The sequence below is a fragment of the Triturus cristatus genome, chromosome 5_1 (assembly GCF_964204655.1).
Source record: "Triturus cristatus chromosome 5_1, aTriCri1.1, whole genome shotgun sequence".
Lineage (NCBI taxonomy): Eukaryota > Metazoa > Chordata > Amphibia > Caudata > Salamandridae > Triturus > Triturus cristatus.
The window spans coordinates 145213086-145240282 of record NC_140587.1 but is presented as its reverse complement, the minus strand read 5'-3'; the positions used below and the strand labels follow the sequence as shown (position 1 = coordinate 145240282).

Below are 27197 nucleotides of genomic sequence, written 5' to 3'. Positions count from 1 at the left end.
AGGACTGAACATCATCCCAACTAAGACAGTAGACTCCCATATTCCTCCTTGTTGGGCACACAAGAAAAAAAAAATCATCGGCAAAGTCAGCAGGCTTCACCTATGACACCAGGCCACAGTTCCATTAGTCTTGCAATGAATGTTTTGGCTTCGATGTTGCTTAGAGTAAAAAACAGCTCTTACATCCCTGAATGGAACTCCCCAGAGGCAGCGGAATGTTTGCTGAAGAGAAGGCGGCATGACCTTGTCTCTCGCCGGCACATTATAAGGATGTTGTTGCCACACCACCCATAAGACTTAGGGGTTCCGGGTCGCACCAGTTAGGCGGAATCCCCACTAATGGCAGAATTGTCCGAGAGCATGACTGAGTGCTGGGTTGGCAGCTCAGTGGGTGGCGCCTGGGAGCAGGGAGGCTAAGGAGGATGCAAAACAGAAGTACCACCATCTTAGGGAGGAAATCCCTGTTCTTCATTGTATTCATCGCCAACTGGATTCTGTTCAGATCTTTGCTTCCTTTATCCACAGCAGTATTTCACAGCTGGGCATCTCTCTTGAAAGATTTATGCCGGGCTGTCGCAGAGTAATTTTGGGGCTTTGCTTTTCAACACTTGCGTCATTCATCACCTTCAATCAGGAGCTACCAACCTGACAGACCCTCAACAGATTGCCCAGGAGTCTGCACAATATTGTGACTTCTTATGCGCAGTCAGGGATTCCCCCCTCCAGCGGAATGTGCTAACCCCATTATACAGGAGATACTAATGCCACAGCTCTCGGCTGCTGACAGCCACTGACTCTTGACAGAGAAGGAGATAGCGGAGGCCTTGCTTATCTCCTCCATGGGAAAACGCGGGTCCCAACGAAATCCCGTTAGAGGTTTTCAAAAGATACACATCCCACCTCACTCCTTCACTACTTGGTATGTATGAGAGATTTAGGAGGCATTCTCAAGATTTGAGAAGAGCGATAATATCCGTAAGACTCAAGCTAAGAAAGCCATCGGAGGATTGCAGCTCACATCGACCAACATCATGAACCTAGAGTCCAAGATAATGGCCACGGTAATAGCCAAAAGGCTCTTGATGACAATTCGTAATTAAATACACTATGACCAAATGCTTCTTTTACTGGACTGAAGTACAATACATGACCTCAGAAGGTTAAATAATGTCTTGCTGCACTCAGTGGATTCGGGGGAGAGGTGCGCCGTGATTTCCATGGACTTTGAGAAGGCTTTTGTCTCTCTACACTGGCTTTCATAATCTGCCTGCTTGAGCGGATGTATTTTGACCCTGTATTTTGTAGATATGTAATACTATTATACAGGGCTCGCGTTAAGGTTAACAGGATGTAGTGGGGCACAATACAAGGATGCCCGCTTTCGCCCCTCCTTTTTTGCACTGACTGTGGAACCACTGGTGGGGTGGATCCAGCAAGAAGCAAAATAAGTGGTTTTCTTTGGGATACTTTCAGAGCGGATCGAATGTCACTGTACGCAGATGATATCTTAATGTATATCAGTGATCCCGGGAGATACATACCCACATTAATACAGATGCTGCAGGCTTGTGGGAAGGCCTTACACTTAACTGGTAATTGGTATATATCTACCGGTGTCAGGCAACCACACAGAGATTAGGGAGTCCGTTCAATTGCACTGGGCATCAGACCATTTGAAAAACTTGGGTGTGCAAGTTGCGATTAACAAACAGAGGGCATGGGATCTCAATAGAACACCTTTCATGACCCCTCTTAAATTGGATATGGAGATTAGGGAACTCCCGGCCCCTTAATGTGTGGTGGGTGGGGGACACTTTTTAAGATGATCTCGCTCCGATGTCGGGTGTATATATATATATATATTTTTTTTTTTAACTTTCCACTTGAAATAATTTTTTTCTTTTTTCAGACACTACAGTTGGTGTTGCTAACATTTTACTGGTCAGGGAAATAGGTGTTTCGGAAATGTGTGATGGTTGCTTGGGTCTGGCTGATGTCAACTTATATTACTGGGCAAGTCACATTAATGATGGCAGTTTGCAGACGACGAAGACCCACGGTCACTTCTGAACTCAACAGTATACTGCGGCATGGAATACTTGATCTGTTATACGGGCCACATGTACCTTCGGACTTTCCATCTACCAGAAGGACGACATTGGCCTGCTGGTGCTGTGCACTCAGGTGCATCAAAAGGGGGAAAGTTTTATCTGCTGAAACCCCCCTGCTATACTGTAACTAGATCAAACACAAGGTAAAATTAAAGAACATTCTAATCTGGGATGCCCTAGGGATTTCTAGGATTGGAAACATATGGAAGGAAGATCATATCCGACCACTTTCGTATCTGGTAGAATCGTATAATATGCAAAACGCCCAGCTTTATCGGCATCTTCAACTCGGACACGCCTTCGAAACACACAGTGACAAATTAACCAACCTTTCAGATTATAATCTCTGGGAAGCTCAGGTCATTCTATCAGGTTTGGAAGGAAGCAGTATATCTAGACTTTACTGTATACTGTTGACCAAAGCCCTCCCCCTAATCGCCCCGCCCGACCCCCTAATGACACTCCATGATAGATGGGCGCAACATGTGGGTCCTTTGGAAGAGGCAGACTGAGCTGAAGCAAAGATGGCCCCATGTCTTGGCGATATCAATGAGACGAAGCCTCATCCAATGGAAATACATACACAGGGCTGTAGGCAGACAGGTGACTCCTGATCCTAAAATGGCCATTTTAGGTTTAATGTATGAGTGGGGAGGCCCACAGACCACCCGACAGCTGGTGGCAAAGGGTTTATTAATTGCAAAAGGAGACATTGCCCACCACTGGCGACTGGAAAAAGCCTTCCAGTACAATAGAACCATGGTATGGACTGGTGTGCTAGGGCTGAAGAGAATGTCTCTAAATCCAGATTCTGTCCACAAAAGCATTTAAAGGGTTGGACATTTGTTTAAAGTATACTTGAACATTGGAGAGTACGTAACTAAATCGCGCAAATGTTCTACAAATACTGGTTATTACATTTTCTGATTTAGAGTAAGTTGATGCCTTATGATACCTTTTGTTGCAAAACAAAAAGTGTTATAAAAAAAGAACCACCAATATTGCCAATGGTTTTTTCTGTGCTTTGTGACTTTTTCCTCCTTCCTAGGAACCTCTCAAGTAGACAACTTTCTCACACATAGCAATTTCACTGTGACTACTGGGAGGAGTCACCTTTTCTTCGGGCAATCAAGAAGAAAACAAGAGATCTTTTGCTGCATCCATTCTATAACACCATTATGAGATGGCCGTTGCACATGTGCACTCATCAATAGTCATCTAGAAATCCTTTTTCATAAAACATAAAACTCAATTTAAGATGGCTGCCATGCATGTAAATACATGTACACGCACACAATGTGGCTGTCTTGGAATGCATTTTCTTATGGGTTATGAAAAATGACTCCAATATAGTCACTTGTATCTTTGAACACACTGCGGCCATCTTGAAACAGTTTTTCCTAAACCGCAACAGAAAGTATTCCAAGGCGGTTGACAAATGAGTGCACATGCAAAGGCATGTGTGAGCACAGGCAGCTATCCTGGAATAGTGTAGAAAACAAGAATGGGTGATGGGAGAGAAAGTCAAATAAACGGAGCAAGTGCAGGGAAAAGAACAGAGTGTAAGAGGGGAAAGTAGCGAGAGCAAGGAGTGAGAAAAAAGGGAAAATAGTTCCGCTTTGTGTGATAAACGGAAGAATAGTCACCGAATCAGGAGCAGGAAAATGCGATAGACAAGAAAGCATTAAAATCATACGCAAAGGGCGGACCTAAAGTCCACTCCGAATTATTGGATACAAATGGTCTGTTGGCAACAAACAGCCAAAGCTGGTTTTAAGCAAGACCTAAAAACTACCATCCCAGCAGAGTAGAGATTGCAACCAAAAAGCACTTCTGTCCCTGCAGATGTTTGGAGAGATTGTGGCTGAAACCCACTAGATAGATCTGCCTAGGATTGGATGCCGCCCGTTCTCTCCAACCCCCAGCCAACAAGTCTGCATTGGGTTGGTAGAATCTTCAGCATGGAAGGTGTTCTCAGCAGCACCGACAGGGTCAGCCCTCTAGCATCTTCAACGCTGCTCTCTCTTTCAACACTCTGGTGAAATTAATGATCAAAGGAGTGGACTAAACTCCTCACTGAGACCAGACAATCCCTTTATCGATTGGACTTTCTGTAATTTTACCTAACACTGAAGCGTCCATACAGAGATCTCGGCCGGATCCAGTAGCTCCCACCGTGCCTCCTAAAAGAGGCCAACTCTGCCTAAACGTAGGTGCGACGAAAGGCACAGCATGGACAGGTAACTTGAAACATCAGCGATGCAGAGAAAGAACTCAACACATAGCAACTCAAGGAAGAGATCCTTTCCCCCCAAAGTGACCCAAATAGGAGGCACATACATCAAGTCTAGGGAAGTGTCTATGTTGTCCCATAGGATGCTTGATTTTTGACTTGAGGCAAAAAAGATATGTAGTATTCTCCATCCTCAAAACAGGCATGATGGCTACCCTTTGTCTGTGCAAGGGTGTGGGCTCAATGCCACTGAGGAATCAATCTGACATTACAGATCAAAAGTCAATCTTCATGCAGCTTCAACGTCTAAGTAGCTTTAGTTCAATTGAGTTCCCTTTACCTAAGTGTTCATTAAATGTAATATTTCTGTGCATGCATACTGATGTCAACTTGGCTCTGCGCGACCTAATGATCTCAAAAGAAAGTGGTTTTATCAGTTGTGTATTTTCAAGGGAACCCTATGGAGCCCCTACGAAAGAATGTAATGTTTGTCTGTCAACTAATGGCAAAAGCTGTTGTCTCTATAAAAGCGAAGCAAATCAAGATGGATGACCTTGCACTTTGCACCTTCACACCTTGGGGGGTGAGGGGGTGAAGGTGTGGTAGGGAGAGGAATTATTTTTCTTGGTTTGGAAATTAGTCCAGAGAAATGGACAGTTCCACGTAGGAAGGATCTTTGAAGGGTTCTGTGCAGTGGCAGATCATCCGCTAAGGCGAAGGAGTGCCGCCCCACTGCTCTTTGAGCAGTGAAAAATGGAAAAATAAAATTATAATAACTCAGTATTATTATTTTATTTTTTCCATACTGAGGCAGTTTTCTGGGGCGGGGCTGGGTTCAGAGTAGATTAGAGTGGCTTAGAGGGTATAGGCAGAGTGCACCGGCGTACAGTGGAGTCGTACAGAGTAGAGTGCATGGAGTAGACTGCCGTAGCATAGTGTGCAGTGTTGCAGAGTAGGGTGGCATGTGGTGGAGTGGTGTAGAGTGCAGTGGTCCATAGTAGAGTAGAGTGGGGTAGTGTGCATTCTTATACAGTAGAGTGGAGTGGTGTAGAGTAGAGGCATAAAGTGGAGTAGTGCAGAGAAGAGTGCTTTGACACAGAATGGAGTGATGTAGTGTGGAGTAGTACAGAGTAGTATGGAGTAATACAGAGTAGTGTGGAGTAACAGGGAGTGTGCATGGTATGGTAGCATACTGCCATTACAGACAACACATCTTAAATTAAAATGACCAATTACATGTGCACTCACATACAGTTTTACTGATAAAAGTATACAGCGCACAAACGATAATGTGTGGAAGTGTCTTCACCCAATGTATTAAGTTGATTGTCCGCCCAGTTCCTTTACAGACATTGAAATTTTGTTGTGTGCTAGAAAAATAAATACATAAATAACATCATACAGCCTTTCCCAAGCAGTCCCCATGTAGCCAGCATTATTGTCACATAAATCCAAGCTCCCTGGAAGACACAGCCTCACATTTGTCCTTGGTCTCTGAATGCACAGCAAACATGACAAGATAAGAACAAGATGTAAGGGCCTGTTTACAGAAAGCGAGTTAGTGGAAGAATACAGAACAAGGTTTGGGCAATGGGGGGAATAAACTCAAGCTGGACAGCCTAAAGCAAAACAAGCCAGCAAATAGAAAGCCAGAAAATGTGAGTTACAAAACACAAATCTAATGGTAAGCAATGGGCGTAATGCATTCCTAAGTAAACCTGCCTGAAGATGTCTTCATCAAACCAGGCAGCTGCACTGTCTGGTAGGCTGCGACTTAAAAAGTCGCCCAAACAAAGTCAAAGTCAAAGTTTGCTTTATTCGGTTAAAATATTAAAACCATCAAAGCACAGGACAGAAATTCATGATACAGGCAAGTGCAATTACAGAAAAATTATTAACACAAAAAATAAATACAATACAGTTTGGCGCGATATACGATAAAAGTATGTCTTTCAATAAATACATTCATTCATAATAAAACATTCTAAAAATCATTTCTCGTTAAAAGACTATCTACGACAACATATTAAGAGCGGAGCTCATTAGCGATTGACTATATAAGCTGAGCCCTGTTTCTAGCTCTTAAGGCACCCACGATAAAGCACGCAACCCCAAAACAAGTCAAAGGAGAGTCCAACATTTGTAAATATGCCAATGCAGGCCTTGCTTGCTTAAATTGACAATTCTTCAAGATCGGCAAGATATATTTTTTACGCTGAGAAGAGTAAAATTTACAAAAGAATAACATGTGCAACAAATTTTGTTCAGAGATGTTATCACACGGACAGGGCCCCAAAGTTCCCTCTTTAAAAAATCCTTTTGGGTATGCCAAGAGCCAAGGGAGAAAACCATGCTTAAACCTTATTAGCAAAAACATGTGGAAAGGTTTGTTAATATAGGTTAAATAGGGCTGAATCTCAGTACCTGAACATACCAGAACTCAACATAACAAACCTCCTAACTGTCGGTTTCCCCAGCTCATCTCCTTCCCTTGACGACATTGCTCTGGACAAAAATTGGGTCTTAATGGCCTTGATTTTCTCTTTACTCAGTACACAAGGACTGGTAAACAATTCCAGACAGCCAAGTGATTTCAAGTTGTTTTTAATGTAGCATAACCATAGGATAGACAAGGCTTTTTCCAAGGACAAGCAATCTTCGATAATTTGTTGGTTTAGGTTTGGTGACTGTTGTGCCCAAACCCTCAACCAACCTAATAGCGGAGCCACAGCTATTTGGTCAGTAACATAACCCATCCCCAAATCCTCATGAATGTTAAAAATAGGAGCAGAGGGGGGGAGAGACAACAATTTCCGAAAGAAATTATTTTCGACTACTTGAATATTAGGAGACGCCTTGTAACCCCAGACCTCACTTCCATAAAGTGCCATAGGCAAACACTTTGCACTATAAATTTTTAATAGAGCAGGAAGCGGTTTACACCCTATGCGCTTTGCAAAGCCCAGCAAAGCGCCAGTAGCTCTGGCTAAATTATTCTTTTTCTGAGCACGTTGTATAACCCAAGATGATCTGTCGTCAAACGCAATCCCCAAATATGGGAACGTCTGAACTTTGGTTAATTCCTGCCCATTACAAAAGAATTTCACCCTTTTGGCTCTCCCCGAGCCAATCGACATAGAATGCGATTTTTTAAAATTTATTAATAAGTCTAAAGAGACCATAAAATCATAAAATCCATTTAAGAGAGCTTGTAATCCTCTCGCGGTTCTAGCCAACAAAACTGTATCATCCGCATATAGTAATGCAGGAATCATTTTGGAGCCGGCTTTCGGAATGTCTTTACTAACCGTAGTTAAAACTGGTCCCAAATTGTTAATGTAAAGCGAGAAAAGTAGGGGTGCAAGAATACACCCCTGTCTTACTCCACGCTTTACCTGCCAGGCATCTGTCTGACTTCCGTCTTCACTATAACGAACAACTGCGGTGGTATCCTCATGGATAACAGCCAGGAAAGAAATCAGGACTGAATCAAGCCCCAGGGCGGCTAGTAAGGCCCATAGTTTTTGCCGATTAACAAGGTCGAAAGCGGTGGACAAATCCATAAAAGCTAAATGGAGGTCCCCCTGCTTAGCGACCGTGTATTTTCCTATAATCAGATGCAAATTAAGGCATTGGCCAACAGTTCCCCTTCCTTGTCTGAACCCATATTGAAGGTCAGAGATTATAGATTGCTCCTCCAACCACATTGTTAAACGAGCAAGGACAACTTTACCCATAACTTTCATGGCGGAATCCAGGAGAGAAATAGGCCGGTAACAAGCCGGGTCTTCTCTTGAGCCTTTTTTAAAAAGAGGGACAATAACAGCTTTGCCCCATGATTTTGGAGCTCCGGCCTCAGAAGCAGCATTAAAAACACGAGTTAAAACTTTCGCCCAAAACCCTGAGTCAGCCCTATAAAGGTCCGCAGGAACTCCGTCCGGTCCTGGGGCTTTACCTATTGCCATTGTCTCAATGGCCTCCCGGACTTCCTCCTCCTTAAAAAGGATTCTTGAGGCTAATGTATAGTCTGCGTAATTTACTGGGTTAGCATCCTGTATCTCCGAATATAGACCACTAAAATGTGCCACCCATTTATCTGGCGGGATAAAACATTCTTTATTAGTGTTCTCCAGCTCATTAAAAAGGGGACTATTAATCACCTTCCAAAACTGGCTACTATTTTTCTGGGTGCTTGCATCTGACAAATCATCCCATGCCTTGTTTTTTAACTCGCTTTTCCTGGCCTTTGTAGCTTTTTTATAGTTTCTTCTAGCCTCAGTTAACTTACTAGGATTATTGCCAGGTTCTTTAAGAGCCGATAAAAGGGCAGAGTGAGCACTAGAACAGGCATGGTCAAACCAGTTTTTAAATTTCTTGGGCTTTGGTTTCCCATGAGTGGTGAGGTTCCCCGTTACATGTTTAGTAATTCTGTCAAAAGCGCCCAGAATGACCCTCGGTTGAGCCGATAACGAAAAACACAAGCTAAAATCCTCTTTTTTACATTCATATAAGTTAACAAGGAAGTCGGCCGGGTTAATAACATCCCATCTCAGTCGTCTTCCCTGATTAGTAGACACAAGATTTATGTTAGAAATCAGAGGCAAGAGAACGTCTTTCCTCAGTGCCTTAACTTTAATTTCCAGTGTAAGTGGGTTGTGGTCGCTAAGAACATTTTGCATGACACGAAAAGTACCCAATAGGTTCAACATTATGCGTGGTACAAAAATATAGTCAATTGTGCTACAATGGCCTTGACCTGTAAACGTGTGAACCGGTACCAGCGAATCTTGAACAGGCATGTGAAGGTAATAGGACGATACCATACTCTCTAAGAAAATCCCACCCTTAGAGTGTTCGAAATGGATAGCCTCTTGTAAACAAGAGTCATGATGATTATTTACAAAACAGTTAAGATGACATACATGGATATTAAAATCGCCAAAAAGTAAAAGGAAATAAGGTTTAACATTAATTGCATCATACTCGTCCAGAAAACTGGACAGTGCTTTGAGATGCTCTAACTCGTCCGACCTTGTGAATGAGTTATAAAAATTAACCACCAAGAATGATGGTAAATTAACACATTCCATTTTCACCGCTAAAATATGAGGAGAATTAGTTACTATCAGCTCAATACTATATAGTAGTTTTAAACTGAATAATAACAAAAGACCCCCTCGTGGTCTCCCCATAACAGAGGGCATAGCGTATTTAATAAAAGATTGGTACCCATCCAGGTAATAAGGATCTGTGGCCTCCCATGTTTCTTGTAAAGCAATTATATGATAAGTGGAGAGAAAAGCCCTCCAATTTTGATCACCTCGTTTAGAGCGAAGACCAGCAATATTCCATGATAAAGCAGAAATAGAATCTATTGCTGGAGTGCCCATTACACACACTTGTTCTCTAATTAAACAGTTGTCCAATTCAAGTAAAGGGGGTAATGGATCAACCTCTACTCCATTAGGAGGCAATTCAACCCCCAAATTATCAAAATTAAAAATAGGAGTTATTCCTCTCTTTACTACAGAGACTACCTCAGAACATCTCTGTGTGACACTAATAGAATCCTCTGTCTGTGAAGGTAAGTTATTAACTGTCGGGGCAGTGAAATTAACGTTGTATTCCACAACAGGTGACCTAGCAGATAAAATCCCGAAAGGGTTAGACGGAACTGTGCTGAAAATCTCATTGTGTGTATAAACTCCATTAACCCTGAGTCAATCATTTATATCTAAGGTACTAAGGGCTTCAAATCTGTTTTTTAATACCAGTGGGTTACTTACAGGGGCTTGCTGAAAGGGGCGCTCCCTCAGTCTAACCGGACCTAAAAAGGGTGGAGGGTAGAAAAAGCCCAATGGAAGAACGTTAATGTGGTCCTGTTGAATTCTAAAGGACCCTGCTTGTCTTAAAATATGATCAACTATATCGGGAGAACTGAAATTCACAACAACGCAGTCACCCCTCAAAGTCTTGTTGGTTTTCCCCACCCACGGAACCCTTCTCACCATTTTAAAACAATCAAAGAGATGACTCCCCAGAACTGTCTTCCCAGCCAAAAAGTGAAGGGTTTTATTTTTCAGGGAAGACCAGTGCTCTTCCTTGCCATCACAAGTCTTCGGGACATTAGCCAAAATGACCGTGTATGGGCATGCCTCTGGTGGTAAGTTTAATGGGCGTTCCTTATGTGTCAACTGTCCCTGTGCTAGTCGACTTTCAGTAATGTCCCTCCGCCCTGGGCTAACACCGCTAATGCTCCGGGCAGATGGTAAGGGGATTATTGAGCCTACAACAGAAGTTGCCATAGAATTAACCATATCAGACACTCTGGAAGTGACTTCACCTAAGGGAAGTAGATCAGAAGGATTAGGCCTTAACACCGGAGCACATTGACCAGCGATGTGGCGTTCGATAAGATTAAGTCTCTTGTCAATCTCACTGAGTCTATCCAAGACTGGCAAAATAAACTTACTCAATCTTTCGTCCAACCGCTTAATCAAATCAGCTGACATATCTTTCAAAGTGGCAGTGCTCCCTTGAGCAATAGACTCAGTCAACCCATTTCCCAAATGAGTGGTAGCCTCAACCACTAAACTGCCTACTGGATGACCCAACCCCTCACCAGAATCTTTATTTCTAGATTGCTTAGCGTGTTGGCAGTTTCCAGTAGGGGCATGAGTTGCTTTTCTCTTGCCCTTGGGTACTTTAACAGGGACAACAGAGGGGGGCTTTAATTGCCTAGAGCGTAAGGCTGGAGGGGACAGAGAAGGACTGGATACATTCAACAAAAGTTGATCGCTAGAATGACCAGACTCTAAAACAGGCCCAGATGAAATAGAATTAGGTGCCTGCGTGGGCGCAGATATCAGGAGCTGGGTAAGAGGCTCTAGTGACAACCTTTTCTCAACAATCTCAATTTCTTTTGAGACAGCATGTTCAGCTTTTTTTAAGAAGGCGTCTAAAGTCCCTGAACCCGCCACTGTTGAGCCCTTATTGTAATTTTTTGCCATAGCTTGTACTAAATCAAATCACTTGGGGCAATTATGACCACCGCTAGCACAACATATCAAACATTTGCTAACCAAACCTTACAACAGGCTTTATACAGCGACAGCTAGTCCCCGAATGCAGTTGGAGCTGGTTAAGGGGGTAGCCCAGCCCTGTCCAGCCCCGGACGGCCACAGACGGCCCGCCCTTTGCCCGGGCTTAGCCCGGCGCCGCCCGCGCGCGTCCCGCGACGCGAAGGAAGTGCCGGGTCTTTAAGCGCCTCCTGGCGCGGGAAACGCTGTCGGCGGGTCTCCGCCCGCTCGGGCTGCTGGGAGTTGTAGTTGGGTGGTCCCCACTCAGCGGCCGCTATAGGTGTAAGCGGCGGCGGAGGACGAAGAAGTCAGCGGGGCAAGGCGCACAGGGCCCAGGGCACACCAGGTGAGTCCAACAACGGGAGTTAGCAGCGCACCGCAAGTCAGAAAAGGAGCAACCCCAAACATTTTGTAGGCTGGCAGCGGTGTCAAAGGATTATTTTTCATTCTTTAGCCATGCTGCACAGACTCGAGGATGTTGTGTAGGCAAAGGTGAAAATCATTGACAAAGCCAACAGATCCCAATGGTGAGACATATTGGCTTTAGCAATGCTTGTTGGGGGTTATGAAAGACCTTTTGATCTTTATAAAAGTATGTGAATAATAAACGTATTCAGTGGGCTTTTGGACAGCTCCTTTCATCCATTGTTCTGTTGTGTGATGTAGTGGACTGAAGAAAAATATAAATGACACACCATGGGGCATTAGCTGGATAACTTCACTTTGAGTGACAGCATTCTCCCCATTCACAAGGACCATATAAAGTAGTTTCCTTCAGTGTAAAGCATTACAATGGCAACGAGTATTTTTTGTGACAAAACATATTTATGCTTTTAGCTGATTTTTTTTTACTAGATTGAAGAAGGCCCAGCAGATTTCCCAACAAAGTTTTGGGAAACCCATGACAAATGTAACAAGCATTAACAAAGCCAAAAGGCTGGGAGCCAATGTCAGAAATATCAGTTTTGCTAATGTTTGAATATATATTGGAGCTGCAAAAACATGCCAGAGTGGCAGTGTGACAGACATTGTGAAAGAAATGATGCCGCTTGCTAAGCTAAGGAGAAAGCTTATACTCTCTGCTTGGGAGTGTTTGAGGAAATCGTCAAAGATGTGACCTGAACGTGGTTAAAAAGGTCGAGTCATCATCACATACATCTAGGCCCATCCTGCAGACATACGTTCCAGTTCTGCATCTCTAAACTCTGAAAGCAAAGTTAAAGGGAAGAGTGGTGGACAGTGGTGGACATATCTGCTGGGATGGACTTTGCTAATATCATCCCAAATCAGATTGTCATTGTGATTTTCATTGTCATTATGTGACGCCAAGATGCTAGTCGTGACCTGCCAGGTGGGCAACTAGAGCCAAATTTCGGGGGGGGCTGAAAAAGATTTCGGGGGGGGGGGGGGGGGGGGGCTAAGTCTTCCAGCCATAGGCAGAGTGGCTATAAGAAGGGGCGAAAACGCAACAAAAGCCTCATTAACGAGTAAATGGTCTTTTAAAGACCTGTGAAGTACTCGGGTGTGGCTGCAATTAGACGGATGCCAGCCCGCGAGGCTGTCTCAGCCGGGCTGACACACATGACGGGGGGGCTGAAGCCCGGTGAGCCCAATGGGTGTTGCGCGCCTGTGACCTGCAGTGTTGGACTATATGAGTGTCCTCAGTTAGCCAGCAGTATGCGGCACATCTCTCCGTTATTCTGTGCCTGCGCAATTGGTGATGGGCGATTTATTGCTGTGGACTGGTACACTTCTGGGTGATGGACATGACCCTTAGCAGTTTTGTCTTATGTGAGTGTTAGAATGACAAGCAGTACACAGAAATTATTAGGCAGCTTGTATGAACTACAATCAACTGAAAAGAGGACATGGTCCAATGGCTAGAGCAGTCGAACTTGAAGCTGAGGAACCGCGTTCGAGTCCCGGCAAGAACACTCAGCATCCTGTGATTCTAGGCAAATCACTTAATCTCCCCATGCCTAACAAAATGAATGCGCAACGCAACTGGTACTCATGTAAAGCGCTCCAATAATTTCAGGTCGAGTGTGCGCTATATAAAACCTTTTTTGTTTTTTTAACTGTGACCGCTGAGTATGATGGAATTAGTTTTAGTGTGGGTTACATATTGTATCACAATTGCATTATATAGCCTTACTACCCCTGATGAGGCATTGCTGTGCTTTACGCTGGCCAGGGTGCTGCTCCAGGCCCCAGGGTCTGGGGTTATTTTGGTAGTTATTGCTGGTTATTGGGATTAGTCTTCTGCTCTACGCGTACCATTCCATGCCCTTTACTCCCGGTTCGATGTGGTAAATTACATTAGTAGGAGTTAGGTGTGACCTCTAGTGGGACAGCGGGATAAGTAAATCCATGCAATGGTTGGCCCTATTAATAGATGAGCTACAGAAGATTGGGTATTGTTAGGGCGCAGGGTACGACTTTTAAAGGAGAGGTTGTGAGCTTTGAAATGAGGTCTGGGCAATCTGCAGAGACACAAGAGTTAGGATTAAGGCAGACATGCGTGTGTGCTCAGAGAGCGGAGGTGTGCAGAGGATGGAAAGGAAGGAGAGAGTCCTTTGAAAGAAAAAGGAGATCTGAAAGTTGCAAGTTTTGAGACAAAGCAGTTTTCATGCAGGGTGTTTGGGAATACCACAGAGGCGTTTTGAGACCGCATTCAAACCAGTAGAAAGAAATAACATTATTTGCATGTGTTGCAATAAAAACCATTGTAGGCCCCGAGAACACCACTGTGCAAACAGACCACCATCACCAGGGGCCGCTGGTGTATAGGGGCGAGATGGGCGTTGCCCTGCCACCCTCGGGGAGAGAAAAAAATGCGAGCTGGAACACCGAGCAGCTAGCAATTAATTGTGCTGGCTGCTCGGTGAACTAACATGTAAATCTGGGTTTTTGTTTGAGGGGGTGGGGGAGGATGGCCCTTGGCTCTGTGCATATCTTGGCTGGGCGAAGATTTCTTCGACCTGCAGCCAGAAAGCAGGGCAGTGATGTCACACTGGTGGGCCTGGTCAGTGTATCACTGCCAGAATTATGTTTTAGTTTGGGCGTTATTCACGTAGCCCAGGGAGGAGTCAGAAGATTACATTAATTCCAATGGCTGGGGGCAGGGCAGTCAGCTTAAACAATGTAGGAGTGGGGGGGGGGGGGTCAGTGGCCTCCGCTTCTTCCAGGAGACCCAGCAATAGTTGTTCATTTGTAAAATGATTGGTGGGTTGGTGTCTGGGGGAGGAGTTCAAATCCAGTATTTTCCAGTTCCTTCCAGGCTTACGCCATGCTGTCTGTCGTCCAGTCTAGCGGAGGAGCCTGGCAGCAGAACGTTCCATTGGTGAGTTATTTATTTAGTTACAGTACGTTATTTTGATGAAGAGAGAGAGACTGTTTTAAAATGACTGAGCCCTCTCCAAGGCTTTTATTCACCAACTGCTCTTGAGTGCTAGCTCTGCTGTCAAATCCCGAGATAAAGGTAATTTAGCTAAAACGTGTGTGAGGCCTTTCCTGTCAGGAAATCTGAAATGTTTAAATTGTGAGGCCTTTCCTACCATGTGTCCTTGGGTTCTTTTTTGTGGTGTGTCTGTGCCGCATAGCCCCCCTCACATTTACGTATTGAGCTTGTTTACATTATGTAAGTCTGAGCGCAGAAAACACTACATGGCGTGAAATAGACATATATTCAATTAATTGAGAATATTTGCTGTAGTCTCTTTAATCCTAAACATCTTGGGCCTTGACTTCTTTTGGCCAGGAGAAATGGCGCGCTCAGACCAGCATTGTGCGGCAAGGCAGAGGGGTCGGGGAGGAAGCAGGGGCTGCCAGGGTCCCAGCACTGCAGGAGAGAGGGAGGAGGCGGGGGAGAGCAAGAGCATACAGACGGGAGACCAGCAGGAGAGACATGAATGTGGTAGTGAAAGAACACGAGAGGTTTGCAGAGAGCAGGCGAAACAGAGAGGCAGCGGAAGCAACGGAGAGAGAAGGAGAGTTGTAGGGCAGGGAGTTTAAACCCACAAGAGAGCATGAGGGAGAGGAAAAAAGAGCACCTGACAGATCGGAAAAGAGAGGAGGAAATAGAGAAAGAGCGCAGGAGAGAGACAGGTACAATTGGGGTGAGAAGTGAGGGGACGGCTATAGAAGGAGAAAAAAGAGAACAATTGAGGGAGTGCACGAGGGGGAGAACGGGCAAGTAAAGAAGAAAACCGGAAAACAATATAGAGAGGAAGGAATATATGGAGAGAGAAGACGGAAGGCGGGTAAAGCAGGAGAGAGATTAAAGAGCCGGAGAGTGCATGATAGAAAGAGGGAAACAGAAACAGCACAGCAAGAGCGCAGGAGAGGGAGCAGGGGCGAAAGAAGATAAGACACGAGAGCAACAGAGCGAGCAAGGGAGAGGTGGGATAACAGGATAATAACAAGAGGAGAAAGGACGCGAGATTGGTGAAAGAGAGGAAAGAAAAGGAGGAGAAAGTGAGAGATACGGCAGAACAGCCACTGAGGAGAGCAAGAGGGGGACAGGCTGCATGAGGGAGTGAACATGGTAAGAGATCACGAGAGAGCTGTGGAATGCAAAAAGACAGAGTGAGAACAGGGAGAGATTTGGGGAGATGTTGTGGGCCATGCATAGACCACAGGAGGGAGGCCAAGGGAGCATGTGGAATTGGTTTTGTTGACCTTATCATTAGAAGTTGTGTGGTAGAAGCTAGAAGGACAGGGAAAGGGTGTGGCCTAACAGCTAGAGCAATCGACCTTGAAGCTGGGGAACCAGGTTTGAGACTCGACAGGGACGCTTCAACATCCTGTGATTCTGGGCAAGTCACTTATTCTCTCCCTGCCTAACAAAAAAAAAAAAAGGAATGTGTCCATCTGTGACGCAACTGGTGTTCAGGTAAAGTACTCTGATACCTTCGGGTCTAGTTTGTGCTATTTAAAACCCCCCCACAAAAAGGGTATGCTTGCTTTTATTCACTCACAACATATTATAGACTTCTTACCTGGGATCAGATTTACATGCTATATCCAGAACACTGGTGATGTAATGGGGATATGTGGATTTCATTGTAGCCCTTCATCTAATGAGGAAAGTTGAGCCAGAGATGTGGACCACCCTCCATAAAACACTTATCTCCTTTGCTTTTCCTTGTGTTCCTGTGGATTTGTAGAATAGTGGCTTATTCAGAGTGGATGTGATTGGTACTGTTTTAAGTTTTTTCAGGCGGTTGCTGGGTCCTGGTCCTTTTGTTGGTGACTTAGAGAATCTTTAAGGTAATTTTGGCCTGCAACAAAAGCCATTGAAGGTTTCTGATTTGGAGGGAGGGCAATGGTCTATTAAAAACAAGCATTGGCAAAACAAACGTGTGGAAATGGCATCACCTATGGTATATATTTGTATTAATCGTATTAAAATATTTGTTTACAGCAAACTTCAGGATTACAAAAAAAATGTGGTTCATTTGTGCTTTGCCAATTCGGATATATTTGCAGAGTTAATTTCCAGACATTTGAATTATGTTGTGTGTTAAAAGTATTTCCTTTCAAACCCTAGATTGAGTTTTCAGTTATTCTCTTTTAATATATAAGTAATTTCATTTTGAGGTAAAACTCGAGGCAAATGAAAAGACACCATCCCTCAAACATTTTAAGAATGTGCCAAGTAAGCTCACAGTTTGAGCTTGGCTGGTACACAGCTTTGCTTGCACACTGCTGTGCACACCATGTGCACAAATGCATTGCAATCACGTGCAGTCTGAAGACGATCTTAGGCTCCATCTTTGCAGTACCCTAATCTGCTGGGCCTGTCGGACCCATCGCAGCTTACCCTATCCTGCACTATTGTGACATAACCCAGAAAGCATTGACTACAGTACCAGGAATTCAGAAAAACAGTACAGAGAAAAGACCGCATCGCCCCCATGTTTACCTGATGCATCCACGGGTCACTAGGGCGGCTACCCACCTGAGCTCATGAGGGTAGTGTCAGGTTAAAAACCTCTAAAGGGTCAGTATAGGGAAGAGCAATGTTTGGGCCAGGCAGGTTATTCAAAATAACTACTGCCTCCAACACAAGAATTGGGAGAGAAAGTCAGGACAGCAACCTCAGTAAATCTGACAGATTATGAAGTAAACAAAGAAGCTGAACCTGCCCGGGCTGTCGGATTGTCAGAGGCACTGATCTGACATATGACTGACACCATACCAACCCTGCCAGCGGCACAGGTCTGACATATGACTGACACCATCCCATCCCATCCCTACCAGCCTATCAGAGGCACTGATCTGGCCACTGACTTTTGGTCTGTTCGCCCTGCCTTCCCCAACGTCCTACAGTAGCCACACTGCACACATGGCATCAAGCAGTATAAGAGAGCCTCCGCTTTTCATGCTGGCCTGTTTCCGTTGGTTGGGTGTGCTTGGCTTGGGGGTCATTTTGCAAGCAGACCAGTCTGAGCATTTTTTATTTGTTTCTAATATTTTCTTCACACTTGTGCTTTAAAATGCTATATTTGGATTCCTTTTTTAAACAATTTGCAGTAAAAATGTGGCGTAAAAGCCACAATTTGAATACATTTTTTTCTAAAACGTCTTGCAGGGGCAGAACCCACCCGCACCCTCCTTTTCAACTTCTACTAGGGTATAAAACATTACGCCCTACCACTTCCAAAATCCACCAGCCGCCACTGACCATCACCCGCGCATAAATATGAGCAAACAGCAAAAGGTGCACCACTTTCAGAAAATACAAAGTATTTTGAATTAGTTCATATCCATGGTGTCTTGTAGACATCCGACAGTAGCGGTCACCCCCCTTTTTTGTACGAGGAAGATGCGGAATCGGGCATCCTAAGGATTCTTTGTACCGTCCGTATCATTGGACGAAGTCCTAATACGAACCACACTGGAGGGTTGGGATTTTACTGATGCTCTCGAAAGGATCACTTTATCTATAATTGATATACTTACTTTGCGAATTGACAGTGTTTGGTGTACTTGGAATCGCCACCATTATAAGCATACATTGGTGTACCAAAGTTTACGCCCTGAAGAAGTCCCAAGTTGGACGAAACGCGTCGGCTGTTTTTAATGTTTATATAACAAATGAAAAATAAAGAAGAATTTTGAAAAGAAAAGACACCATGGATATGGACTAACTCAAAATACATTGTATTTTCTGAAAGTGGTGCACCTTTTGCTGTTTGTTCATATAAAGTTCCAAAGTTTGGAACAGCATTGTGCTGGCGGGTGCTAATCAAGAGTGCACACTTGGGGTGAATTTGAAATATCACCAATTGATATGATGGGTCATTAAGAAATCCAGTGCTGTCCTAGAGGGATACCGTTAGCCTTGTCTTTTCAGTGTTTAGATACCCGCGCATAAATAGTTAAAAAATAAATATGGTTTAATTTTCCCATAAATCCGATGGAAGGAAAACACAAACTCAGAATTTTGTGCTTTAAATGTGTGTGCTAGCAGTGGCATAGCTAGACCTTTGGCCGGGGTTGCTGGCGACAGCCGCAGGTAAGAGCTGCGGCGAGGCCGCCGCCCCGAAAGTTCGTGCTGCTCTGGGCAGTCCGCCCCACCCCCCTCTTGCTACGCCACTGTGTGCCAGAGATGTTGAATGCGCCACAGTTATATATATATATAGATACTTCCATTTTCCAGGCTTCATGATGGGCCTTTAATGAGAGCCGCTGCCAGCTGGTGCAGGCGGAACAAAGGGAATTTTTGATGAAAAATCAGCAGCGTGTGTTTGAAAAGCAAAGGCGAGAAGGAGGGAAGCACATTCCCTGGGCTGCCTTTGAAAGGCAGTCGTGTGTAATGACCTGAAATTACAATAATACAAAATGTTTTTACCTACTTAACGCCAGGTTGCTTCCAGAAGGAGTTCGCAGAGTGCCGATCGCCAACTCCCGGGGTGAGTTTACTGAAATGAGTGATGCTGAACCGTTCTCCTCTCAGCTTTCACCGGGAACAAGAGGTCAAACGGGGGCTCTCTGTGTGCGCCACCAGGGAAATCATGGCAGGAAAAGCAGATTGCAAATGCCAAATCAGCTGCCGTATTGATAGAAAGGTGTAACAAGCATTGGCAATGCCAATAGCTCTGGGTTTAAAAGAATGTTGTGAGGTAATATGAGGCATTACAAGTAAATATCAAATGAATAGATATGTATTTGTGTGGAAGAAAGAACTGTACAATTATATTGGTGTAGGTTAAAAGGCCAGCTGCACTGTCAAGCTAGATCTAAAAATTCATGTAGGTTAAAGAATACCCTCCTCCCATCTATGCTGCTGCCAAAAAAAAACAAGCATTTGCAATGCAATAGAGGTCTCGCATTTACGAGAGTTTGAGTTATTGGCATTGTAAATGACAATGCCTTTTATTTATGTGTTGTTTTTAAAACAGATAAATAAAAGGAACTGTCATTTACAATGCCAATAGCATAAACTATTGCAAATACGAGATCTGTGCCATTGCAAATGCCAGCGCTCGTGCTCTAACTTTTTTTTCTTTAAAAGCATCAGGAGAGAGCGTGTCCTGCCTGCAATAGCAGGCAGGACAAAGCTGTTGGAGAAAATAATGCTCAGAGACTGTAATTAAAGCCTACCGAGTAACACAACACATGTAAAAGGGGGTGTTGCCATGGGAGGTTACAAAATGAGACAAGGTGGTACTAAGGAGGGACTACTAAGCCTATTGACCAATGAACAGCCACAGTGTACAGTGGACAATGACATAAACCAATGAAAAAATATGGATGGAGAGTGGACGGAGCTTCAAGTCACTACCTGAATACAGCATGCCTCGCAGCGCATGCGCTGCCCAGGCTCGACCTAACATTATCTAGTTATCTGAGACACTTTAATAGCTATACAATGTCATGTGTGTGCCCCAGAAAGTTCAGGTTTAGGCAGCTGGATAAAGAAAATTATCACATCTGCTGGTGGGCACACACTGTTTTTGAGGAAACACACAAGTTCTGCCCAATCAAAACATGTATTCCTGATGCCCAACATGTGGACGGAGCCAAAGCCTCCCTCTAGTGATGCTCACATATTTGCCTGGCAACAGCTGCGCTGTTAAGCCAGACCAGAGAAAGGTCCGGCCAGCTAGGGTGGACGGAAAGTGATCCAGACTGGTTCTTACAACTGGCTTTCACACCTCGTGTCTGTGTATTCATGATCACATGAGTTATTCGGTGTAAGACAATTTATCCTTCCGGGGATGCAAGTTCATAGCCTTGTGTAAAGCAGCACAAAAGCTGCAACCATTAACACTTCCTCTGGCTTCCTCATCACAGTTGGTACTTCAGGAAGGATAGACAAACCTCGCACTAGAATGAGGCTCTGCCTTGAATTCAATCCCCCAGTCTTTCTTCTGTTTCTATAACTATTCTATTCACACCCGCCAAATAATTCCCAAATCTCATAAAAAGGGTTGCCATATGCTCTCACTACCTGTTTTTCAATCTCCACCCGGACACGCTGTGACCATAAGTAGTTTGTTTATTCATCAGTGTCCGGTTCCAAACAGGCTGTACTCATTCTAGTCGAAAGAATGAACGGTCTTCAGCAATAACATGGCTTTAGGCGCAGAGTCTGATGGCAGCACCCGCAGCCGTGGCACCCTAGGCTCACCTCCACGTCTTGCCTGTCATACAGCATCAGCTATCCATGTGGGGCTGTTCTCCAAAGAGCACACCATCAACGGCTAGTGGGTGAAAGTATCTAACCTACAAGTGTTGAGGCACCCCACTTCTGGTCAACTTAGTAATGTACATCAGCCTTTTGGAGTCCGGCCGTGCCACAGCAGTTAGGCTACTGATGGGTGAATGGTGCTCACTAGCGGGCCAGAAATGCTTCAGATGGAGTGAGCTCATGAAAATGTATCGCAATTTCTGACCGCTAATGGCATTTTTGTAGGGGAATGTAGTCCTGGTTTAGACTGATAATTAGAGGGTGAACACAGTGTCCAAAACTGGAAGAGGTTGCATATGTAATGAGCACATGAGTGGTGGTACACCTAGCATCACTAACAGCATCATACACATCAGGGTCAAACTAAATTATTAGCATATCAACACAGTTGGGCCTTTCCTTCATGCATCTCAGACCATTTACATCCTTGGGTTTTCCAGGAGGAGATTCAATGCATCCCCTGGACATGTTTGACTTCAGGGGGGATGCTGGGGTCTCACAGTTTTTGGATGCGGGGTCTGTATCCCAATAACCTGCGAGAGGATGTGTAGTCCTTCTACTGGTTGAGATGCCATTTGAGCCGAAGGGTTCCATTGGGCGATTCATACGGAGATTGCAGTATTCATGACCCCACAGTGTCCCAGAAGGCCATGGATCACCTTGTCAAACAGACTTGCAGTGACTACTCAATAAAGGCAACCAGTACAATCAGTCTCCCTCTGCGCTGTAATCTTTTCCCTGCCAGATTTCTTTGCCTAATGGCATGGGAGTTGTAAAGATAGGGCTGCACAGAAAGAGCTGTTCCAGAGAGGGAGCCCTCTGCATGGAGGAACTTAGAGGCGTGTCCCAAGCAGCACAGAGTTCATGTTGATAAATAACGCAGGGGGCAGTATTTGCATACTCAGCTCAGCAATCCCTGGTGAGTCCTTCACTTCCGCAAGGCTGGGATTTATTCAGCGTCAAGGGTCAGGAATCTAAAGCATCAATATATTCATTGTAAATGTAAATGTCCATTATTTGTAAAGCGCGAACAATTACCTGAAGGTGTCAAGGCGCTGGGGGCCGTCGGGAAGATTAAGCGAGCTATTGCCCAGAGTCACATGGTGCTGGGCAGACCCCTGCCGCCGGAGCCGGGGATCGAACCGTGATCCCCAGCGTCCAGCGTGAATCGCCCTGGCCGCTGCGCCACACCTCTTCCCTTCTGGGAACAGAGGTGTGACCAAGCGCAGAAGGAGAAGCACAGATTATTATACATCATTTGTATTTTCCACTGGAAGAGGTGCCAACTCTCTAAAGATCCGTAATTAAAATGTCAATTTTGTTGAAAAAAATTAATGCCATCATAGGGTAAGGGTCCACCCCAAGCCCTGTTGATACTCAAAATAAAACAGGCAGCGACAGGGCAGGAGACACTCCTACGGTCTGATAGCGGAGGGGCTATAACAACTTAAAGAGTAAAAGAAAGAGTAACAATAAGCCTTAGAGGGCAGAATTTTCTAATTTGTAAAACAAAGGTCTCTTGGAGCCCGAGGGGGTTTAAATTCCTGCGAACTCCGTGAGGCGTTTGTTCAGCAACAGCTGTGAACAAACATTGGAATGTTGGAGCTCCGGGCTTCTACCGGCCATTAGCAGCCCAGAGCACTCCATTGTTTTCAATGGAGCCCTCCACATTCTAATGTTCTAATCACTAACAAACTCCCATCGCCTTTCCACAGAACACACTAGACCACGGGTACTCATAGTACGGCCCGCGGGCCGCCGGCAGCCCGGCAAGCCTTCCGTGGCGGCCCGCGGACCTTACAGACATCATACCTGTGTGTTTTTTACGTCGCCGGTTGCAGCAGCGTGGAGCTTCTGGGGCCCGGGCGATTTCTTTTAAAGACCATTAACTTGTAAATGAGGCTTTGTTGAATTTCACCTCTTCTTAGCGCCCCTGATGCAGGGGCGCTAAGAAGAGGTGAAATACAATAAAGCCTCATTAACAAGTGAATGGTTTTTAAAACACCTGTTAAGTACTTGGGTGCGGCGGCGGCTGTGTGTGTTCTCGGAAGCTGTCTCAGCGCGGGTGAGGTGTCAAAGGGTGAGGAGGACAGCAGGGAATGAGAGCAGCAGGTGAGGTGACAGGGGGAGGAAGACAGAGTGCGCAGAGGGAGGAAGACAGAGGGAGAGGGAGAGGGGGAAGACAGAGGGAGACAGATAGGGAGACAGACAGGGAGACAGAGGGAGAGGGAGGGAGACAGAGGGGAGGGAGGGAGAGCGAAAGGGAGACAAACTGATTCAGAGAGAGAGAGAGAGAGGGAGGGAGACGGAGAGAGAGAGGGAGACAGAGGGAGGGAGACAGAGAGAGGGAGGGAGACAGAGAGAGGGAGGGAGACAGAGAGGGAGAGGGAGGGAGGGAGACAGAGGGAGGGAGACAGAGGGAGGGAGACAGACGGAGGGAGAAAGATGGAGAGAGGGAGGGAGACAGACGGAGAGAGAGAGAGAGAGAGAGAGAGAGAGAGAGAAGGAGACAGAGAGGGAGACAGAAAAAGGGAGACAAACAGAGTGAGTGAGACAGAGGGGGAGAGAGAGAGTGATAGAGAGAGGGAGGGAGGGAGACAGAGAGAGAGTGGGAGGGAGACAGAGATAGAGAGGGAGGGAGACGGAGAGAGAGAGGGAGACAGAGAGAAAGGGAGACAGAGTGAGTGAGACAGATGGAGGGAGACGGAGAGAGGGAGACAGAGGGAGGGAGATGGAGAGAGGGAGGGAGACAGACGGTGAGAGAGATAGAGAAGGAGACAGGGACACATAGGGAGGGAGACATAGGGAGACGGAGACAGGGAGGGATAGGGAGGGAGGGATAGGGAGGGAGGGAGGGAGAGAGAGAGAGAGAGAGAGAGAGAGAGAGAGAGAGAGAGAGAGAGAGAGAGAGAGAGAGAGGGAGGGAGGGAGGGAGACAGAGAAAGGGAGACAAACACAGAGAGGGAGACAGAGGGAGAGAGAGAGAGAGATAGAGGGAGGGAGAGAGGGAGGGAGGGAGAGAGGGAGAGAGGGAGGGAGGGAGAGGTAGGGAGACAGACTGAGACAGACAAGAGGGAGACAGAGGGAGGGAGACAGACAGAGGGAGGGAGAGGGAGGGAGACAGAGAGAGGGAGAGGGAGGGAGACAGAGAGAGGGAGGGTGACAGGGAGGGAGACGGAGAGAGAGGGAGGGAGACAGAGAGAGGGAGACACAGTGAGGGAGACAGAGGGAGAGAGAGAGAGGGAGGGAGACGGAGCGAGAGATAGATAGATAGATAGATAGATAGATAGATAGATAGATAGATAGATAGATAGATAGATAGATAGATAGATAGATAGATAGATAGATAGATAGATAGATAAAGATGTGTGAATGCCGGGTCTGGTGGCTCAGTGGACGAAGGCGTCCGCTGCAGGGGCCTGTGTTCAACCTCATGGTCTTAGTTTTTTTTTTGCTCTAGCCCCGCCTCCTCCCCCACTGCCCCCGCCCCCACCGGTGCGGCCCTCAGCCACAAACCACACTGTAAATTTGGCCCCCGAGAGAAAGTTTGTGAGTACCTATGCACTAGACCTAACATCTCCTATAGATCCAACAAAACACACACACATTATGTTACCTTTGATGGAAATCTGGGACCTCCACGTTTGATGGAAACTTTGGATCTCCTTTTTTTAGGATCAGAACATGAAGATATCTTTGTGTATAATCGCGCCCCACAACCTGCTTCTGATGTGACAGAAACCTAAGATGACCCTCATGAACGGTGTGAACCTATGACCTTCGTACGGCATGGTGGGAAATTTCAGCATCTTTTCTGTCATGACAGTAAATTTGGGCCTCCTTCTGGAAGGAGTAACAAGGAACTCGTCAGTGTGATGAACACATTGGATCCACATGAATGACAGGAACTTGGAAACCTGTGTGTATGACAGGAACATGGGATCCCTTTCCACTGGCTCGAAACCATTGATCCTACAACCACTGTTCCATCATGGGATTCTGCTCTTCTTTACCGCATTGTGCGCTCCCCTCCCCTGTGTATTCTTACTTGATGTCGTTATTGTTTTTTTTTATCTTCCTTCCACCCTTCTGTAAAGCGCTCGGATATCTTTCGGGATCTGGTTCGCGCTATATAAATAAATAAATAAATAAATGTATGCTGGGATCTGGAACCTACTTGAAGTGTGACAAGAAAAAGGGGCCTTTGTCTGTCATGGTACGAACATCGCGCCACTTATCAAAACCTTGGAAGTTGTTTATGTTTGAGAGGAAAGGTGGCCTTCTGTGGTTATACTGGGGATCGGAGGTCTGCGTCATGTATGGGAGAAACCTCCATAATTCGTTTTCAGGTCCTGCTTTCTTTCATTATTTGAAAATGGAATCATATTATTACACAGTGGACCCAGAGAACTCCATTACATATGATGCAAACTGAGGGCCTCTGAGTATATTGTCATGTCTCACCTACATTACTGCATTTCTCACTGGCACAAAAAAAAACTTTGGAGTGGGAATATTGGAAGCTCCTAGGTGATATATTTTCCTTTCCAGGGGGTAACCAGCATCATGGGTGTTCTCCCTAATCCTTTGGATCCCCGTAAAGACGTCATCTTCCCAATGACTCTTGAAGCAGATGTTTTAGCCGAATGATCTGGAGACCTCACAATGTCTGTTTTCTTCCAAGCTGGATACTTTTGCCTCCATTTCAGCTCATATGGACTTCACTACCTAAGTGATCTCACATGTTGTGGTCAGCCTTGTCGTGAGAGACGACTCTTACCTGGCACATGGGGGTCCTCCAGGCCAGTGGGGATTTTCCATTGATCCACCTGAAGCTTCAGGGCGTTGACTTCATCAATGTCACCAGGAACTCTGAAAGGACAAAATACAAGAATGAACATCAGATGTGCCCTGCGTTGTCAGTGCAGCCGTGATGAGCATCTGCCAGTTCCATACACGCCTGCCAGTGGGAGGAACGGCCCTTCAAATAAAGTGCCTTGAAAGATGCGTACAGATCTCCGTGCTATAATGTAGCGCTCATGAATGGTGCGGGATTTGGAGAACTGAGAGCCGCAGTTCTTTGCATCAGCTTATGTTCTTCAATATGTGCCTGTCCTGATCTGGGTGTGGTACAACTGGACTTACAACTAGTGTCGCAGCCATGCTGCCACCGTTTCATGAAGCAAATGCCTGTCTGTGAAGTAGCCCCCTCACTCACCATAAACCATCGTTCACTCTGTGCAACATACAGACGGCACTCATCACGCAGCCGGTGCACACACTGGGTCACATTGGAATACTTTCATTTAAACCTTGACAGATTCTCAACTAGAGACAGCAATACAACAACAACAGAAAGGAAATCTGAAAACAAATCAATAAACACACAAGTCATATATACAATCGTTTTAGAGTAGAACAGACACTACACACAGACATTTTACACAGTAGAGAACTTCTTAGTACCGGACTCCTATACAAAGGTTGCTGACTATGCATCATTTGGCGTTATACATGTGTGTAAAAAAAAAAAAGAGTTCAATCACGTTTTCCCATGCGATGGACCTTTCAAGGTGTCCAGTTATTAGCTGGTTTTAATTGAGCTAGAAGTAAAAACTCCATGATAACGGTGGCGCGTGGACAGACACTTCTCTGCCAACCCTACACTTTAAGATCTCTGGGGAGGAGGGGGGGCACACAGCTCAGCCAGATTTTCCTCGGGGCTCGTCTAATAGTTTACATTCAAGTCAGGACTGCCCATAGTGTTTGTGAATTTCTGCAATAACTGGGCAATTGTTGCTGGGGGGTGATTTGCCCGGGGATTCTTGCCTCCCAGAACTGAGCTCGAGCGTGAGATACCAATCATTCAAGAATAAATCAAACTGCGCGCCTGGCATCATAAGGTTAACAAAGATTCTAACATTGAAGATAAACATACATTTAATTCCTAGACAGACACAAACGTTAGGCTAGGGAAGGAATACATATGAAGATGTGTAATCTAACTATCTATCCATCTATCTGTTTTTTACAGTTCGATTATATAATGTCAGCGTGACATGGCTCAGGTACCT

General features: G+C 45.3%; 1 protein-coding gene across 2 annotated transcripts in view; it reads right to left on the bottom strand.

The window, feature by feature from the left end:
* The window catches only part of ARHGAP39 (Rho GTPase activating protein 39), an 855990-nt gene that overhangs the window by 48709 nt on the left and 780084 nt on the right, over positions 1-27197 (bottom strand). For both annotated transcript variants that reach the window (XM_085604662.1, XM_085604663.1), the window contains one exon: positions 25904-25995. In XM_085604662.1, the coding sequence (XP_085460788.1) occupies positions 25904-25995 (92 nt within the window). The remainder of the gene's footprint in view (positions 1-25903; positions 25996-27197) is intronic.